Below are 20,242 nucleotides of genomic sequence, written 5' to 3'. Positions count from 1 at the left end.
ACTCTCTTGATGCTTCTGTCATAGACACTGACTATATTTCTAAGGATTACATTCCCATACCGAGTCACATTACAGCATAAATCGCCTGGAGTTTTTGGTAGTGTCTTTTTTACGCTTTTTACAGATCAATAAAAATCTAAAGTTAAACTCCTGTCGCTGCAGTACTTCATCAGCCACCTTTCCCCAGCTTATCAAGTTGCTGCCTATCTTTATTCTTTGCTTGAAATTCCTCTACCTATTTTTGGTCCATGTGACCATGTTCCTGCGCCAACCAATTTGTATTAATGTCAAGAGTATGATTTCATGAGACATTGTACTACTCTGCTAAAAATCCAATTATTCTGCATCTGCTGCATTCTTTTCATTCAGTACTTTTGTAAATCTATCAAAAAGGCAATCGAGTCTAACTGGCAGCATTCATTCTTTATACCTCACTCTGATGACCATGCGCAGTCCCACTGTTCTCCAGGTCTGAGAACACAAGAAAAAGCCCATTGTCACAATTTGTACTTTTCACACCACAGCATCTTCTTTTCCAAATATGAGCAGTTATAAAAACTACTGGTTCCTCTGTAGTCAAGCCTCAGCAGAGAACACTGTAAACAGCATATGCTTCACTGTGGCCATTACTAGCTGTCACCCTGCCCAGGCTGCTGCCTTCCCCTGCCTGGCAGCTCTGCCAGCCCCGCAGCTGAGACTAATAGCTGCTGAGCCAGCCCAGAGGGCATCCCACACCTGGATTCCCAGTATTCCAGCTGCAGGGTGAGGATGCAGGCTGCTGAGTCAGCTCCCTGTGGTGATCAAACAGAGGATATTTGCTTGGCCCTGCACCTGACATCACTCAAGTGACCACATGCCTAAGGGGTGAGACCCACTGCACCCTGGGTGTGGAAGAAGATACTTAGTGGATATGACATACGTGTTTTATGCTCAGAAAGGATAACATCCTTGAGCGTGATGGGACAAGTGCCAGTCAGTGTGTAGGGACATAGGAAGCCAGGCGAGACCTTCCTTGGTGGGTCTGCAGAGTCTATGGAAATTGAAAAACTTAGTGCATTTTAGCTAGCATCAAGCATTAAGTGGAAGCCTCCAACATTAGGATCACGGTTGCAGTTAACTTCTCAGTAGTGAAGCAGCAATTCTGAACTGAAGGTGGAATGCACCCTGGTCCAAAGGTGAGAAATCAAATAATGGCTCCTTAGCTACATTAGCAGGATGTATACATCTAGACAAGATGAATCAGGGCCCAAGTAATATTTTTTTCCAGGCACAGCAAGCCATGGAGAAATAGGACTAGAAGTACTTTAGGAGGTTTTTCTCCAGCCTGCCTCAGGTATCAGTGCTACCTCTGCTGCTTCTCCTAGATGTTTCCTAATGTGTTTTTATGCCTTATGACAAGGGAGATTTTGTCACCCCCTCAAGCTCTCCATCCCAGTGTTTTATTGCTCTTCCTTTTTCTTCTCTTAATAGCTAACCTGCAATGCTTCTCACTGTATTTCAGGCTTATCATCTCTTGTCCTGTCCAGCATTAAGACAGAGAACAGATTATTTTTTATCTTATAATTAGCCAAGCAAACGTATGACCTAAACAAACATGTCAATAAAAATAATTATTTTCTAAACAAAACACAAAGGACAAATGTTAGTCACTACTTAAACACTTTCCTTTTGACACCAGCTCCAAGTCCTCCACTAAGAGAAGTAAGTTTCTCTCTTATTCTCAACACTTGTCTTCCAAGATCAAAACATGGCAGTTTAGGGGTGCTTGTAAAATTTTGGTGCCTATTCCAACACTTCACATGAGACAATCAAATATAGATTTTTACTTAAAAAAGAGGTTTCATTTTCCAGTGACTAGACAAATGAAATGTTTATGCTGAAGGCTCCAGCTCAATCCCTAATAATACTAATTTAATACCCCCAAACTATGTAAAGAGTATAAAAGCCAAAACAAAACCATATAAGGCTTTTATTTTTAATACATCAAACTAAGCAAGTTTTCATGCAACAGTCATTTAGCTTTATCAGAATTATTAATATGCTCACATCAGAAAAATACCCCAAAGATTAATTGTTTTCAGCAGAGCCTAGCTGCAGGTACAATAGTGCACTTGAAGAGCTGAGTGGCATTTGCCTTAGGATGACTATAGTACTTCAGGTGTATCAGATCACTTTTAGTACTAATCTGACACTCTTCATTTGAGATAATTTCAATCTGCAGTTGCAGTATTCAGGTATGAAGATTTTGCATCACTTCCATTTGGCTACTTTTCTAAAACACTGGATTGTGAGACATCTTGCTAACAACAAACTTTATATTCACCTCAGTTCCATTATGCTTAGCAGTGCCCTGACCTGCTCCAAACCCCAGTGAAACCACTGGGAGTCTTCCCATTAATTTCAGTAGCACTTGGATCAGATCATATCCATCACCTTATGTCATCTATGTAAATAAATCAGTGTTGCTTCCAACTCACAAACTCTCTTCAGGCATAATCACATCACTTTTTCTGCTTAAGGCAAAACTCATGAATCCTAAGCTGACAGTAATAACATAACATAAACCAGGAACCTGGAGAGCTGCTAACAGCTCAGGGAAGCAATGTAAGCAAATACTTTGCAATGGAACCTCTTTTTCTCTTGATTCTCTCAATTTCCATTACTGTAAAAATGAACCCAAATTATTATTCTTGGAAATCCTTGCCTGATCAGGCAAAACACTACGTAATAGTTAAGAATGCCACAGTCAACTGTAGAACGGTGTCCCTTTCCCTGTGCACAAACGTACACAGCCAGAGGGAAGGAATTAGAAAAGATACTTCCTGTTATTTTACTTTCTTATATATTGCCTATTTCATATTTATGATGCTTTAAACAAAAAAGGAGCTAGAAAGAGACACAACTGGAAAATACAAAAGAAAGCCAACACTGAAAGGCAAAACAAAATGATCAGCTGGCTATATTTTCAGTAAGATGGTATTTGTCACTTCAAAATATAAAACTGTTTACTAAAATACATGTACTGGTAAATTTGCTGTATTCATATAAAATCCTCCTCACTGTGGTATAACACCAAAGAATATTCTGGATGCAATCACTACTGAATTGCTAACAGTTATTTAAAGAAGACAGCTGGGTATGTAGTTAAGTAGTCATGTCAGGGCATGCAACAGTTAAGTACGTACATGTAGTAACCTGCGTGTAAACTACAACTCTTACAGAACAAACCTGAGTGGCTGATGAAAGGAATTAATTACTTCCAAAGTCATTTTGATCTATAAGTTTGCTGCTTCTAGCCGCAAAAATGCCACACACCTTTTATCACTGCAAGTATTGCTGAAATCTGCAGATAAAGGCCACCTTCCTGTATAGGCTTTATCTATTACTGCTTATCCGTGTGGTGTCTGAGCCTCTTTCAGGCAAAATCGGTATTGTCAGGCAGACGTCCCCTACGAATTCTGTGGCTATGAGTACAGGAATGAGACTGTAACCCCTAATAAAAGAAGGTGGCGGGTTGTTAATGTCCCTGCCACTTTAATTTGTTCTGACCAAGCATGTTGCAAAAACCAGGGATCTGAAGGCAATCTAAACCACACCAAGTCAAATCATCAGTGTGGATCCAGCTCAGAGTCTGCAGGAACAGATGTTTCTGCCCACCATCTTCTTAATCCCATGATCTGCTGCTGGGACAGTGCAGTGCCCTGCAGCCCTCATGTGAAAGGAAATGATCAACATCTGGATAGACATCCCAGCAGAGAATTAAACACTAGCTACCAACCTGTAATGGGATCATTAGAGGTTTAGAGGAGCTGCAGAATAGGAAGAATAATGATTAGACGAAAGACTGAGGAGATTTCTTTATCATTGGCTAACAGCAGTACCTGTAGAAAATTCAATGAAGAGACAAAAATGGAGTGGTAAGATGAGGCTAAAAGGCCTTCACAAAGAGATGTGGTGTGAATAACAATGTAGAAGAGTAAATACTTACGAAAACTGAACCAAACCAGAGGTTCTCTTAAAACTGGCTGCCTCCTGTGCACTTCTGATGTAAGGAAAATTGCAGTGCCCTTAAAAAATTTAGTTCCATAACTAGATTACATCTTCAATTAAAGGATGTTAGAAAACAGTCTTTCCTGGAAGTCCTATATTTTCTTTTGTGGGAAACTGTGCGTGAGCAGAATGACTAATGAGGACAGCCATACCAACTACAACTTCTAACAAAGTTATTCTTCCTTTTCTGTCACCTCTGCCTTAATAGGAATAGCTTTCTTATCTCTCTATTATTTGTGGAGGACTTTCTGCTGAGGAAATCTACAACTTTCCAGACTCTGTGATATGCTTATCATTTCAGCTCTTTAGTTCTAGATGCAGTATTAACTGTGGGCTCTGTTGTTTGCACTTAAATGCAAACAGTTAATGAGTTCCAGCAAAACAGATAAAGGTTACCACGTTAAGCACCAACACGGTTTTCTGCGCTTTTCCTGCTGTTAAGTGAAGAGTCCACACACAGCTCCATCCGGTTTAGCTCAAACTGCTACATTGCTCTTTAAAGACCATCATGGTTAAATGCCTCTTGCTGCTTCTGGCTTGTACTTGCAACCAGAGAGTAGAAAAAGCACTCCAAGAAAACTCGTATTTCATGTACAACTGGTATGTTTGAACTGACGGAGCCTGATCCTACTTGGAGAGAAGCTGATGGGAGCTTTGCCAAATCCAAGTGGAGAACTGGCACTGACAAAACCTTCCTTAATCTTTACTGTGTTTACCAACAGTTTGTACTCTGTCAGATAGGTTAAGAATATCCTTTTAGCAAATACCTTAAGCTCAACCACTGCCAAAGATATTCTTTAACTCCAGCCTGCCGTTCTCATCACACCCCCTGTGACAACATGAATACTCAAGAAGCTATAAGGCAACTCAAACCAAGGAACTGCTCCTGTGTACGACCAGCATAGTAAAGAAACTAAGTGTAGGGCACAGCTTTTACCTGACAAAGGGTACAGTTTCAGAGCAATCCAGTCCCACTCAAGGCATGGAGTGTCTGTGGTACTGCATAGGGCAGGTCACAAGAGTGGGAATGACAGTGAAAGATCAGGGAACTCTTTGAGATGGCTTCTCATCAGCAACCGTGACAACTTTTACCTGACCCAAGCAGTCATGAAGCTCCAGGCTGCATTTGCTTCCAACATCTCAATTCTTTGAATATATTTTCCCAAATTACACTCACTGGGATAGGATTAGAAAGGAAGATGTTTTTTCTCCTTGCTGGGACACAAAGATCACTGATGCAGTAAGGGCAGCAGTTGCAGGATAACATGATATGTGATGGCAATAAACATTTCAGAACTACATATTTTACTGACAAGACTACTGCATTTTTTTTCCCTACATGTGAAGACTATTAATTGCTTACGCAAGTTACACTTCTGCATTCACCAGCAATGTGATTAATTATAATACATACCAGTACCAGGTACTTATCTGCCCTACATCTTCTAGTATGTGTTCATTTGCCCCAAGTACAGCATTCCATAAGCAGAGTAAACACGAAGCAGGCGATCACAACTTGCCCAAGTTTAAATCACAATCTAGGCAGACAACATGCAATTTTTGAATGTTCTTTGCACAAAACCCCTGTTTCTCTATCCAAAATCCTTTTGAAGCTGGATCCTGTTACAATGACAATTGCCTACACTGCTAAGGAATATATTTGCAGCATGCTGTTCTTTCACAACACTTCATTCCTAAAAATCACTGCATCTCCTTTCAGATTAAAGATCTGTTAAATTATCTGGACTAAAATTTGGACTCTGTCTACAAAACTAGCACCTCTTTAAAGTCAGACAGAAATAGCTTTTGGATGAAACATTGGCATTAAGAATCTCAAAACATAAACATTTTCTTAGGCCTGCTACAAAAAATGTTAGACAAAAAGGCATGAACAACAACAGCCTAATCCAGCCCATGTATCACACCCCCCTTCTGGAATGGGCATGACTCCACTAATTACAACCTCAAAGGAATTATCATTATGGGAACAGACAGGTACCTGAGGCAATACCAAGACACTCAGTCCGAATGCTGGCCCCTCGTGCCAGCCCGTGCCTTGGTGGCCCCCTTCCATCAACCTACCCCACGGGGAGCGGCGGCGCTCGAGTGATTGAAACATGGGATAATCTCTGCTGCCAACGTGGGAGGCGACAGAATGAGCAGACTCCCCGGATGGTGTTAACAAACCCGCTAAGGAGACAAACGCCTTCAGCTGCACTTTCACACCCTGGAATCGGTTTCAGTATAAAACAAAATTTCAGTTGTAAAAAGCCTAAGCTGTAAGAGGATGCTTAACCTTAGAGCACTGAATTCTCACCTTCCTCCTAAGAAATAATGGAAGTTTCTGTCCTGCATGTATGGCTTTCCCCCCATTGTTTCTCAAACAGTCAAAATACTCCAGCCAGCACTTTCAAATACACGAGCTCAGTTATCAAAAAATGCCATTTGACTGGTTCAACTGGCCAGAGGAAACACACCTTAAAAAAACCTCAATGATTTTTCACACATGCAGCAAAGAATTTACTTTGCAGAAAAACGTCATTCTGAATATTCATTCACTTATTTCTAAAGGTCTGAAATTTATTGGAGTAATTGAAGTGGGTGAAGGTTTCGGTTTGTGGGCAAACCATGGCCTTTGTCTAAAATGCTGTACAATACATGACAGCCTCAAGCAAAACATCTGATACAGCTCTCTCTCTACCACTTCCCCACATTATTTTTATATTCTAGAGGACTTCTAAAGTTTATATAAAAAGCAAACATCAAATTCCCTTTATCCTCCTTTGTCCCTGTGTGCTGACAAATGCTCAATATTTCACCGGTTTATTCCAAAGCCCAGGCCATACTTTATCTGAGGACCAAATGCGAATGATGACCCTTGAGTATCTGTCTTCTACTAAAACCTCTCATGAGCTTCCCCCAGGAACATATGAATCAAAACGAGACATAGTAGGCTTTTCCATATAGATTTTGGTGATTTTTTTTTTTTTTCAGGTGCTAATAATTTAGTTGACATAATCTTTCATCACATGGATTTGCATGAGTTGATGGAAAAGCACCACTACCAGTAGAGAAACCCATCAGGAGTCCTAAGCATCAATAGTAAGGCTTCATTTGCTACAGCAGGTCTTCAGCCTGTGAGCAGAGTACCTTGCCTTTTTAGCCCTCCTCCTCTTGTAGCTGGGATTGCTCCTACTCCTCCTGGCAAGGAAAATATGTTAGAAACAGCTGCTATTCCTCCTTCTGCTGCTTCCCCTCAGTGGGAGGAAGACAGAAAGGGCTGCCAACAATGTAATGGCTTAGCTGAAGCCAGCTATTTTTACACAACAGTGCAGCCATGCAGCCCAGTCTTGCAGGCTGAAACTGCCTGCACGTATGGAAATCTCGATGAGCGCTAATCCTTGCAGGGTAAGGACCTGTGATGCTGCCTTTCGCACCACGAGCTACCTTGGAGGTAAGTAATACTATAAACAATTAAATTTCATTCAGCTACAAAACAAAAGATCTGGTCTAATCACTAAAGAGGTCCAGGGGTATATTTTCACTATTGACAACAAGTTACATCAAGTGCAAACATTTCATCATTTTTTGAGCTGTCTTCAGAAAAAAAGTCTTACCCTCTCCTTTGTTCTGTGTTTCACTCATATGAGGTGGATCACATAGGAGATTTGACTGAAAATTCAGGCATTTTTTCTTCTGGCTGAGTTAGTTTTAATCTGGACCCATTTTCTAGTGTCACCTACTGTATACTTGCATAAAACTATGTCAACAAAAAGGCGGTGGTGAAGGACAGAGGGCAGGGGTCCTTTCAGCTACAGGTTGTGTTCTGTTGGTGTAAAAGAGTTTTTACAGTAATTACTCAGAACTGCCCAGCCTGAAAAACAAGATCCAACCCCAAGCACAACAGAAAACACAATCTGCTAGGAAATACATGGTACTAGAAAAAACACCTCTGAAGTCTTTGAGAGCACTGTGAGAGATACAAAGGACTATTGCTCCTCAACTGCAAGAACTGTGAGTAAATCTGAACACAATTCTGAAATTGTGTTTTTTCCTTGTACAAAAAAAAAGTCTAAATTTTTCTTGATTTCTCAGAAAACGTAGCATGATTTTCAACTGTCATGACTGCATTATTTCACTACAGTCATGTAATAATATTTACAGTCATCCCAATACAGTCCGCTATTTTATTGATACAAAAGAAACTTTCCCAGAACATCCCCTGGACCATTCTCCTACCTAAACAAAAACATTTGCCACACTGCACCATGTTTATTTTTTATTGTGCCTCAAATAAAGTCAAAATTCACCTTCTGGTGCCTATTACAGCATACAAAATCAACCAGAGTTCAAACACAGGAATCAACTGAACGAGCACAAAGCCTGTCTCAATGGCATCCGCTCCTCTTGGATATTACAGCACCATCCAATTGAACCAAAACCTATTGTCATCAATGGATTCATTCTGAAATAAAACCTGAATGGCCGACTTGTTGCTGTGCCACTCTCCAAAAAACTTCCCTATGGCAATACGCCTTCCCTAAAAAATGTCATTGTTAATGGAATTAATTTGTTAGAGGATGAATAGGTTTCTATGTCAGGTCAGTTACTCAGGCAATTTTTATTACTGAAAAATCCAAACCAGTATGTTATCAGATATGTGAACCCAACAGATAATTATGCTAAAAATGTCCTAGAGTAATGAGGGTACACATAAAAAAGCTGATGTCTTTTCATGCTCAGTATCACTATATGACAGCAAATTCACTCCCTGCTTCCCAAATACAAACTACCTCTAGTTCCCAACTAGCTAGCCAGCACACTGAACACTAGAATACTGCAGTGATATGCTTACAGATGTCAGTAAGTCAATTTAGAGCAAACACCAGACTCAGAAAAAGTTTTCTTTGACAGTTCTTACTGCCTTACCACCTGGGAAATGAAAATATCCACATGTCACCGATTACAAGACTGTTTCTCTTATGCAAAATAATTTCTAGTTTTACATCTTCAAATGGCTGCTAACTGCACAAAATTCTCAAGTTATAATCATGTAAGTAAGTCCTAGCCCATACAACGCTATGGGATATGGATATGTGAGAGAAAGAGATCAAGGAAAGCTCACTTCAAATGAGAAGAGCGAGAAGAAAGGGAAGCAAACACATCCCAATTTCAGACCCATGAGAAGAAAGGAAAGAAAACACACAATATTGCAATTTGAGACCCATCCACCAAAGACTTGATAGAAAAGAGGAGCTTTGCACTGTGAATGGAAAGATAACAAACTTGAGCTGTGGTGAAGGGTCAGTGGGAACCAGTTTCATCATCTTACTCTATAATATGCATCAGGATACATGGACGAAGAAACACAACTTGTGAAAAATTTTAGATGCAGTTCCTAAGTTAGATGGTATATATACCTATACTTACACAGTGAAAACATTTGCATTTGGTACTTATTAGAAAGCTTTTATCATAAGCTCCGGCCAAATATTAGTTTGGAGCCAAGACTGCATTAACAGGATGCAAACTTTTCAGTGGGATAGTAATACTTAACGCAGTATAGAAAAATAGAAACAGGTCTTTGGACAAAACCTTTTTTTCCTCCCAGATTTGATAGAAAGACCGGTATTAATTGCCAAAATTTTAAGCTCAGTACTTACCTTTTCAACAGGGGTATTTTCTTCACTCATTACGCTTGCTTTTCTTGATTCGTTTTTTGTTCTACTCAGCCTTCGGGACACTTTTTCTCTAAGCAAAGTGGCATATCCAATGTGTTCATAGATGGGGTTTGTTGTCATTTTGGAAATATATTCAGAAGCCTTTGTTTCTATATACAATGTTATCAAGCCATCTGTAACCAGATCGTGGATTGATTCGAATCTTTTCTCTCCAACAAAGTGCTTCCCATCATAGAACAACCTATAGTTCAAGGTCTGATTGCCAAATCTGAAAATATCAGAAAAAAAAAAAAAAGAGGGACAGAAGAAAGAGAGAGGGAAGAGTGAGCATTAATACTGGCAAAACTCTCAGGAGGTAACTTTGCTGGCAAGTCTATGTCTGCATTACATATTGAATATGTATATGGCTGCAACTGTATCTCTGTGGAGAGACTACTTCAAGTTCAAACCCAGTCCCAAACCTCACTGCATCACATGGACTGGGCTACAGAACTGAGCCCAAGTCCTTGCAACAAGTTATGTGACCTAGATGTACATGGCTTAAATCTGAATCCTAAAGGGACTGCTGCAGTGACTGGAAAGGTATGTTTGCATTGGCAAGACATTACACCTGGATGTATAACCATGTTAAGGGCTCTTCCATCCAGAAACATTTTTGAAGTGCAGAAAGTGGATGCTTAATCACCATGGGCATATTTACAGTCAATGAAGAGAGATGAGAATCTCTAGCAAGTCATTCAAATCCTAAGGGTCAAATCACTCCCTGGAAGGAAGTCAGGGAGACTGAGCTCCTAATTCAGGGGCCCAATTAAACACCCAAAGTACTGTGGGATAACTCTGGCCCTATTCGTGGCAGGTGTAATCTATGGGCTTTTTCTAAAGTGTTTTAAAAAGCAAAGTGCTGTAGTAGCATATTCAGTTTATAACACCAAGGTTGGAATCTTATTCTTGATTAACGGATTCAAAGATACAACATTGAGTTACATGGTCCTTATAGCGCATCAAATGTACCTGTCTCTGCATACTTTGTTAAGCATTCAAATAAAACTGTTTAAGCCTCTTATTTTTTCCCCACAGTTTTCATATAAATTCCCAATTTATAATCAAATTCAGTTTTTGATTCTATAAAAAGGATTTAGAAACCATGCTGTTGTGTCAAAACAACAGGCACTTTGCCATCCTTTAGTAGCTCTTTTTATTCTTTATTTTGAAATTTCTTACTAAGACTCTAAAAAATCATGTTTGTTCTTTTTCAGCTGACAAAAGTTGCTTTTAATTTACACCACTTTTTATTTGGCATGACTCACCAACTTTTCCAGCTCTACCATCTGCACATCAATACAAATCCTGAGAATGGTTTCAGCACTATATCACAGCTACTTGGGGTAACTCCTTAAAGAATTTTTCCTTCTAGCTTTTCAGCAGAAGGATAAAATACACAGACTTTTATTTTGTGCATATCTTACAGAAGTAATCATGCTACAAAACCTGCAAACTATTGCCAGGGAGATTTTTTTGTCAAAGCCCGATAGAATATCTTGTCCTCTTGCCACTAACCCACAGCAGCTCTAAGACTGTTGCATGGGCAGTTTTTGAATGGCACATCTAAAGCCAAGAGTGGCTGTATCTTTGAGGAAGTGCACCTGTGTGGGGCAGTGAGGTTGTAGTTTGGGCTCTCACTGAATTTTTCATTCAGTTGAATAGCAGACTTATTTCTTTGAATAGCAGCTTCCTGTGCTTTACACTGTACTGTATACAGCAAGCTTGAATTCCAGATAGGGAAGAAAACTGAAGTGCAGTATGGTGCCTATGACAGCTGCTCAGCCACTGGACTTCATGATTTTTCAGGTTTGTCCAGGAATGTTTTGGTGTACAACACATCACTGAGCTCAGAGGACAACTTGGCTGTGTCCTCTGCTGGCGCATTCTCCTGTTCTGTTCTCACTCATCTCTTACACAGTTTTAAAGGAGAAGCTCCATCTTAACAACACTCACTCTAGGTAGCAAAGATTTTGAAAATGAACACAGTCTGCTACTGAAAAGGGACCTCCCAGCCAAGCGCTGATGGAGTAGCTGCATTGCTGCAGTACTGTGATGGTCAAACTGCTGCCAAAAGGGTGTAAAATCCTTCTGATACCATGAAGTGTATTAAATAAGAGTGGACATAGACTTTGCTCAAAAGGGACTGGTATAATCCCCTCCATTAAACACATTTACATTTTAACTGTAAGCCTTCATTAAAACACCATTTACCTGAGAGCAAGAGTATAGCAGCCAGGTTGCCGCTGGCTTTCTCTAAGTATATATGCTCCTTCTACACCAGCAAGTATTTCATCTGCTTGCTCCCGAGAAATGATCCCGTGAAACCTAAGGGAAGATATCTCAGTGATTTACAGAACAAACCAACCGGAAATACCTCCTCCTCCACCCCAAGAAACCATTTCAAAACTTCTGCACTGTGGAGCATCACGGTCTAAAAGTGCCAGGACAGCCATCCAGCATTGGCAGCAGCATTGAGACAAAACAAGAATTACTCTATGTATGCAGTTTCAGTCAGCAAAACACTCAACTGCACCCAAAGATTACGTTCTGTCAATGCCCCATCTTTTCACAGCTTTTCTCCTCTAGCAGTCTACGCCCCTCTTCCTTGCTTCTTTTCTACGGGCCTCACAACAAAATTGAAAACTAGGCACAAAGACATTATATTTTTAAATGGAGATGCCTTAAAATGAGAGATGACTCTTACTATCAGTGTGCTTTATATTAACATTGCTTCCTCAAATTTATAAGGGAAACTGAGACAAAAAATGGCAACAATTATTCAAAATTCTATTCATATATTAAAGTAGAAGAATCAGAGTAGCCTTAAGAAAAATAATGTTGTCTTCATTTCAGTGAGTTCTGCATTCAGTGCTGGAAAAAAGCAATACTTCTCCGATTCTTCTGTCATTGCTATTTTAAGAAAGAAAAGAGGCCCTAGGATACACAATTAACCTTACAATAATCAATATGTAGTGGTGATCTTTCCATAAGTACAAATGCAGTCTCTACAGCAGTTTAAGTCTTAACTCCTATGCACATTTTGTTAGCTGGTAAGTCTCCAAGGGTCTCCTCAGAGGTTCTGAAAATTCCTATTTTTGCTGCTGTCTGAAAAAATAGAACTAAAACGTACTGGCCTTCAGCATTTTCTCTTTTCTGACAAAACATATGAAGTGGCACATTTCTAACACTGCCTCTGGCCTGGCAGCGAAAGAGAAGAAAAACACTTTGGATGCAGATGCAATCGTTCCGTTCTCTTTACAGTGTCTTTTCAATTAATACATGTTAGAAGTATTCGGTTTAGGTGATCTTGACTTTCTAGTCAAAATGATGTAAATTAATTCATACTTTCTGTCTATATTGGTGGGGACCCCCCCATTTATTGCCACATCCAAATTGAAATGAGCATCCCCTAGATGACATGATTTGAGCGTGTCTTTACCAGTAAACTCGTGGCAATTTGTAACTTTAGTTAGAAACAATGAGCATAAAGTTATTTGCCCTCAGAAGCTCAATATAAAATATAGAAGGTTTTAGGTTCGCTATTAGGGAAAAAGCTCTCCTGGTGATCAGTTTAAGAAATCAATGGGACAGGATACATGGGGCAACTGTGAAATTTGTTTAACCATGGTTGGATAATCACTGGGTAATCCAAGATTTCTCAGGGATATGTTTGGTACATTTATATAAGGATATAAAACCAGCTTGTACATGGTACAAGATCCCCAGAACTCAGATGCCTTCCTCTAACAGCAGTCAACAAGAAATGCTTACGGAAAGAGTACATGGAGCAGTGACATATTTCTTTCACTTCACATCCCTGTCCATCCATCACTGGTTTAGCCAGAAGTTGTGTATGATCAGCTGTGACTTTACCCGTCATGAATCTCACTTGTGAACCCTTTGGTATCTTTATGCTTTTAGCCTTCACAGCGCTCAGTTGCAATGAACACTGTGCATGTCCTTCTATTGGACACCCACTGAGGAAGATCTGCTCGTTTTCCTCCTATGATAAGAGCTGCGTCCATTTGTTCCACTGTTGCACTTCGCTGTACCTTTCATTACTTCCATAACTTTTCTAAAAAGGAGGGAGGAGGAAGGAATAGAGAGGGACCAGAGCTACATGCATTATTTAAAATGAAGCCACATCATAGATTCATACAGTAATATAATTATGGGTTGTTCAATTTCTTTCTCTAGAAATCCCTGATTCTCTTTCCAAGCACTACTGATTACCAAGTCAATTGCTTTTAGAGGACTGTCTCTGTGGTTCTGAAATCTTTCTGAACAATAATAACCAATGTGATCTTGCCTAGTAGGCAGGTTCACTGAGGTGACTTCTTACAGTTCCTGCCAGCCCTGCTGCTCCACAAACCCCGAGTGTGTCAACAGCCAGGCAGGTTCCTGGATAAGAGACTGTGGTAATGGCTTTACACATTCTGTTTCAGGAAGTGTGACGGGTTACTCAGCTAGGTACTATCTTCAGCTCTGTGGTACTCTAGTGGCTATATCTGAAATCCTTGCTGCCAAAGATATTACTTAAAAATGAAACTTCAGTAATTCTGGGCAAAGCTACTGGCTCTTGATGTTTTTGATGGTAGAAAAGGATCACTAAACACAGACGAAGTGTCTGGGATGGAAGGAAAAATAGAATATGTGATCTAAGTAATTTAGCTAGCTATAAGGGCTAGGGCCTCAGCAGATTACTCTAGTAAAGGCCAAATGACAGATCTGGGTGGCTCCTGCAGTGGCTGTGCCCTTTAACTTCACCTGCCCGAATTTTCATGCCAATGCAGGATCCAGCCCCTTTCAAGCTGTTTTACTGTCAAGAAGACTACTAAGCACAAAGGTCCTTTATTTTCCTCACAACAAAAATACACCTCTTCTTTCGATATTTTGGCCCTCATAACTGTAGCAGGGAGGATAGCACTTACACATGCAGTAGCACGTATGCCTATTTCCACAACCTTGTAGAGTGGTGAATGTATGGGAAGTCACACAAAATGGTAAGAGAAATGGTGAGAGAAAATTGTCACGGTTCTGTCCTCCCTGGGCCACTGCAGGATGAATGGGAGGTTTAAGCAACAACCAAAATAAGAGGAAGAAATATTCCAGACATTGCTTTTTTTTACCAAACTGCCCTGAGAAAAGCAAGATAAACATGCAAGCTCACAGAGCAGCACAGTCCAAGGATTGTGAGCAGCAGAACCAGACTGTAACACAGCTAGATTATTAGGCTTTGGTATATTTCACTCCTAGTTGATGTGAAAGGTGAAATAAAATATTTATTAGGCCTTCATTGTGTCCTTTTTTTTTTTTTTTTGTAGTTCAGAAAACAACTACTTTTGGATACACCCAACATACTTCAGAGAGGAAAATACTTACTCTCTTCCATAATACTTTGGTCTGTTCTCCACCTAAATTTTGAAACAAAGGGAAAAAAATATTAAATACATACTTGATTTTAAATAAACTACATAAAAATCAATTGTGTTTGGTTACTAATGAGAACTACTGCACCCATCTAAGTGACAAAATAATGCAGGTTCAAAACTCTGACTGGAACGTGACTACATAGTAGAGCAGAAAAATGAGAACACAAGAGGTAGTTTTATTGATGGATTTCTGGGAAGAATAACATGTATCAATGGTGGAAAAGTAGAACTCCACATTACTGTATAAAACCTGAACAAACAGATAAAAACAAACAGTTTTGCCAATCTAGTATTTATAAAGCAAGAGTATTTTTCCTATACTCCCTTTAGCCTCTTAAAAACCTTTTTTGCCTATATAAGGTAACTGCCTGAGGATAAAAAGTTTAGCATTCTTGGGAAAAAAACAAGGTTTCTGGATTTAGACCTCATCTTAAATTCCTTGAAGTATCAAGAACCTTTGGGGCAGGTCCAAAGTATGCTTAATGCTGCTGCAAGGACACCCGAATATTTTTAAAAGCTTTGAACCAAGATTCATGAACGTCCCGCTGTTACCGAGGAACTCCGGCTGCTTCTGGCACCCGGAGACGGATCTCAGACCCCAGTTCCAAGGCAAGCTCTCAAGAAGCGAGGGGTTTTCTCAGCCTTCCCCTCCATCAGGCAGGCCTGCCCGGCAGGGGGCGCCACAGGCCTTTGCGCTGGGGCTGGCACACGTTTCCTCTGCACCGCGGGGGCTCAGGCTGCTGCTACACGTCTGGTCATCTCAAACGCGTTTTCCGGTGGTTTTCAGACGTATCCATAGATACAACCAACTCATTTAAGTGTCTTTATAAAAACATGCTGTCTGTCTGACCAGCTACGGCGCTCGTCAGTAGCGTCACCATACCAGCAATGAGTTTTCAGGTGGTCTTCAGGCGTATTCATTGATATATCCGCTCTTTAAAGTGTCTTTATACAGAGATGCTCCCTCTTTGTCCAGCTATGGTGCTTGTCAGTAGTGGCAACTTCAGCCAGAGTTTCATGCGTAAGCATGAGAGAACTAATGCAAGATATACATAAAGTCTCCTGATTATTAAAAAAAGGCACCTGGGTGAACGCATACCTGAGTAAAGCTGTCCGTACCAATGGAATTACTACTTCATACATACTGACACGGATGTAGAAAAATTGTAGTTCTAAGACTTTCATCCTTTAGTGTAAAACCAATGAATTTTCACCATTTTATCTGACCGGACACAAGCATTGTTCTTGTTTTGATTATATCACAGTATTTAACATATAAAAACTTCAAATTGATGAAGGTTTCTGTATTTCTTCATAGCAAATGCAAAAAAGTCGTATTTTTGATTCAATAATCTACACGCCACACACTAAACCGGAGCAGCTGACTTTCTACCCTGCAGTCACTAGGGCTACAAGACAGAGCAGGATGAACGAAGGCTGCACAAGATAATGAGAATCTTCAATGGAAGACTCATGGGAGTTCAATAAAGTCCTGACTGCGCTTCTTTCCCAGCTCGGCATTTTCTTTTCCAGCACAGCAACTAACAATAGCAGTGTCACACCCTTGAAACTCCTGCCTAGGAATAATACCTTGATACAAACATTTCTGAGCTCTGAGGGGCAGGAATAAGAGGAGAAAGCAAACAAAGAAGTGAAGAGAGAGCAAAAATCAGAGGAATTGCCAAGTACAAGTGCTGTGTTTCTATGTGCATATATGGCAGGTCAGATTCCTGTCCTACTTATAGATCTTAAGGTCCCCTCAAGCATATATTTAGCTGGCAACTTAAATAAAAAATGGGTATTAGATACTGGGTTAAGTAAGACCACCATAAAGGCCACTCAGTACATTGAAAATGGTGACAAGGAATATACAGATAAACTTTCATTCCCACAGAAAGCCAAATAAAACCTTTACATCACAGAAGATACAGCGTGACTTTCACCCAGCATTCAGAATCTGCTTCTACTTAAAAATGCAGATTTTTCTCGCTTGTATGTATACAGAGACTAAATCCCAACACTTTTGATCTACTTCAGAAAGAATTAACAGTACTGGCACTCACCCTCAAAATTACCTGCAAGCACAAGATTCTCCACTATTGTATATATGTAACTATAAAATCAATCTGGAAATAACTCCTTGTGTAAATGGAGGCACATTATGTATCCTTCTCACAACACCATTTATACAAACCCAGAAATTTATCTGTGAAATTTTTATCATTACTCTAGCAACTGACTGAATTGCCCTGAACACTGTGATTTCCATTTTTTCCTGCTGATCATAAGCTAAAAGGTTTGCTCTTCTGAGAATCCACACAAAGCCCATCAATTCCCATATTCTTCCTCTTCTTCCATAAAAGAGAAACCTTTATTCCAACATCTTTTAGCATCCATGTGTCTAAAATAGCCACAACTTCAGCTCTTGGCTTTATGCAGGAAAGATACTTTAGTATTTCCCAAAATGAAGCTCCAGATCTGCCAACCCATCCAACTGCCCCGGAATCTGAAAATCCTCTCTTGTGCTCACTGCAACCTTTAACCTGAAATAAGCATTTCACTCCTAACCAACTTCACCAATAGGAAGAAACACAAGGAAATAAAGTTAAAGCAAGATAAAAGATCAAAATAACATCAGGGTCTCTAGATCAAAACCAGAATGTTGGACTGAACTTGGAAATAAACCAAAAGCCTGCACTATTGATGGATCAGGGGCTTAAAAGTATCAAAGGAGCAGACTCTGTACAAACTTCAAGGGAAATTCTATATATCCCAGAAGGCAAAGGTGACTGTAATTCAGTTGGGATTAGCTTTCCCTCTCCTGCTATAAATAGGCTTGCACACACAAAGTCAGGCAGATCTGCCTAAAAGAATTCTTAGTGGTGGGAAGAACAGAAAATCCACAGGTAGAAAAGTGACTGTTTCCCAGTGGTAGGAGGCCAGAATAACCAGCTTTATTCTGAGGACACATACACTTAGTTTTTTTTCATAGATCTTGGCTATGAAGAACACTTTGATCACTTTCTGTATAGCCTTCACAATTTCCTTGTTGAAACACAGGCCACTGTTCCCAGGTCACCAGCTGGTTTTATCCATCACTCTGGCCTATCTCCCTAGACAATGAGCAATGGAAGAGATCAGAGGCTTGAACCATTTAGGACTCTTCAGCTAATAGACAGAAACAAAGTACAAAACTGAGGAAAATTACATAAAGCAAATAATAGTGAAAATACATTTTGTCTTAAAGACCTCCACAGCTTAGTTTTACTACTCCCATGCAGAGGATAAATCAAATGGGTTCTCTCTCTCCATTAAAAGTAAGCGGCAGCTTTCAATTCAAATGTGAGATGGTAATTTCCTGGCTTAGAAAAAGGTCCTATTGCAAATCTCAGACCAAAAATGCTGCAGAGAGGCATTTCTGACCGTTGTCCCAGAAACCATGGGGAAAACCCTGAAAATTACTACTGAAATTCATAGTTGCATAAATTGTGTATAGCAATGAATGCCAAAACTGTTGAAAACTAAAGTGAAGTTGATTAGGAAATAAGATGTATGGTGAAGCAGCCTAAATCACTACTAATCCAGTACTCTTCAGAGCCAATGATTCAATGACATCTAATCTTTAAGCATGCTCAAAGAGAATGAAACTCTGCACAGCTCTCCTGGCACTCTCCAAAAGCTTTTGGAAACTTGTGTTTGAGAGACTCTGCATACTCCAGCTTTGACTCTCAGCCTGCCAAACCTGATTGCCTCCCCGCACCCCCAAAAAAATCCCTCACTTGTACACTTAGTCTAATTTTACAAGTATTTTTACAATGCTACAGCATATTCTTCAAGGTGTGGAGTTAGTTGAACTGGGGTTTGAAGTCAACACTGAGAAGGAAATAAGTCTTCTTCAAAACATACACTAGTTATCTAAACTAATTCAATATATTACGTTTACATAATTTTGAAGTTTACTGAATTTTAATGCCATGGGATTTGTGGCTCCTCTTTTGGCCAGGATGGTTTAGCCCTGGCATGACATACTCCTGCTAATGTACAGATTATTATATTAAAATCCTACACCACCCTGCAAGATAACTCATCACAAAACTACTGGGAATCATGCAGGCAGGAGGTGAGCATCCCCTAATGTGATAGATTTTCATCCCAAGCATTAACATCCAAGCCACACTGCAATGAAGATTTGAAGATACCCTGACGAATTCTTTCTGCCTAAGTACTGCCGCAGAAATAAGATAACCCTAATTTCAGAAAATTTAATTTCTCTTCAGCTTCATTGAACTGGACATATTTCCTTATGCAGTGGCCAAAGCTGAAATCTAGAAATGTTGGAATGAAAATTTAGAAATCCCTCTAGGACAGCAATCTGTCTGTAATTCAGAAGGGCCAACATAGCATAACATCATATAGCTACCTATTTCAACCACTGCCTTCACACATCCATGAGCGGTATATTAAAGGGGAAGGGAAACAATAAGGTGGGTAGCTGCACCTGGCTCTCTGTTCTCTGCAGTACACAGAAATTGCAAAGAAACAAGATCCAAGAGTTAATAATGTCAGTGTGTTCACTTAGGGCAGGCAGTGAGGCATTTTCCCAAAGGAAGTTTCATCTGATGTATTTTCTGTTTTGAGCAATCCTAATTATTTTTCAGTAATTCTAGTTGACTAGAAACAAAATCATTTTTTAGCTCAGTTTGACGTAAAGAGAAATAGAAGAGTTGGAAGAGAAGCCTTCAAGACAAGCCCAGTAAAAACAGACTATATATAAGTTTATTGTCTGAATCATACAGCTTTTGGCAGAATTGTCATAAGCTAACTGTAAACTTTAGCATTTACAATCAACAACCAAAAAGGATTAAGGAAGATTGTAAGCCTCCATTAAATGTAACAAAGTAAAAAGCTATGTTGCATTTCATTACTTCTTTAATTTTTTTGCCTCCAAATTTTTCTTAAGGAAATGAATACTTAGATCGATTAGTATGTCTAACTTGCCCTCCACATAGGACACATTATTTCACATCAATAATTCTT

At 39.7% G+C, this 20,242-nt stretch overlaps 1 protein-coding gene across 3 annotated transcripts in view; it reads right to left on the bottom strand.

Annotated features, from left to right (window-relative positions):
* Positions 1-20,242, bottom strand: part of CHN2 (chimerin 2) — a 166,209-nt gene that overhangs the window by 56,904 nt on the left and 89,063 nt on the right. For all 3 annotated transcript variants that reach the window (XM_061464862.1, XM_061464863.1, XM_061464864.1), the window contains 3 exons: positions 15,156-15,187; positions 11,985-12,098; positions 9,714-9,999 (listed from right to left, as the gene is read on the bottom strand). In XM_061464862.1, coding sequence (XP_061320846.1) covers positions 9,714-9,999; positions 11,985-12,098; positions 15,156-15,187 — 432 coding nt within the window. The remainder of the gene's footprint in view (positions 1-9,713; positions 10,000-11,984; positions 12,099-15,155; positions 15,188-20,242) is intronic.

This window comes from Pezoporus flaviventris, unplaced genomic scaffold, assembly GCF_033815535.1.
Source record: "Pezoporus flaviventris isolate CSIRO_AGI_PZ_B2104156 unplaced genomic scaffold, CSIRO_AGI_Pfla_v1 ptg000037l, whole genome shotgun sequence".
Lineage (NCBI taxonomy): Eukaryota > Metazoa > Chordata > Aves > Psittaciformes > Psittacidae > Pezoporus > Pezoporus flaviventris.
The sequence above is the reverse complement of the archived record's forward strand: the minus strand, read 5'-3'. Positions and strand labels throughout refer to the sequence as shown.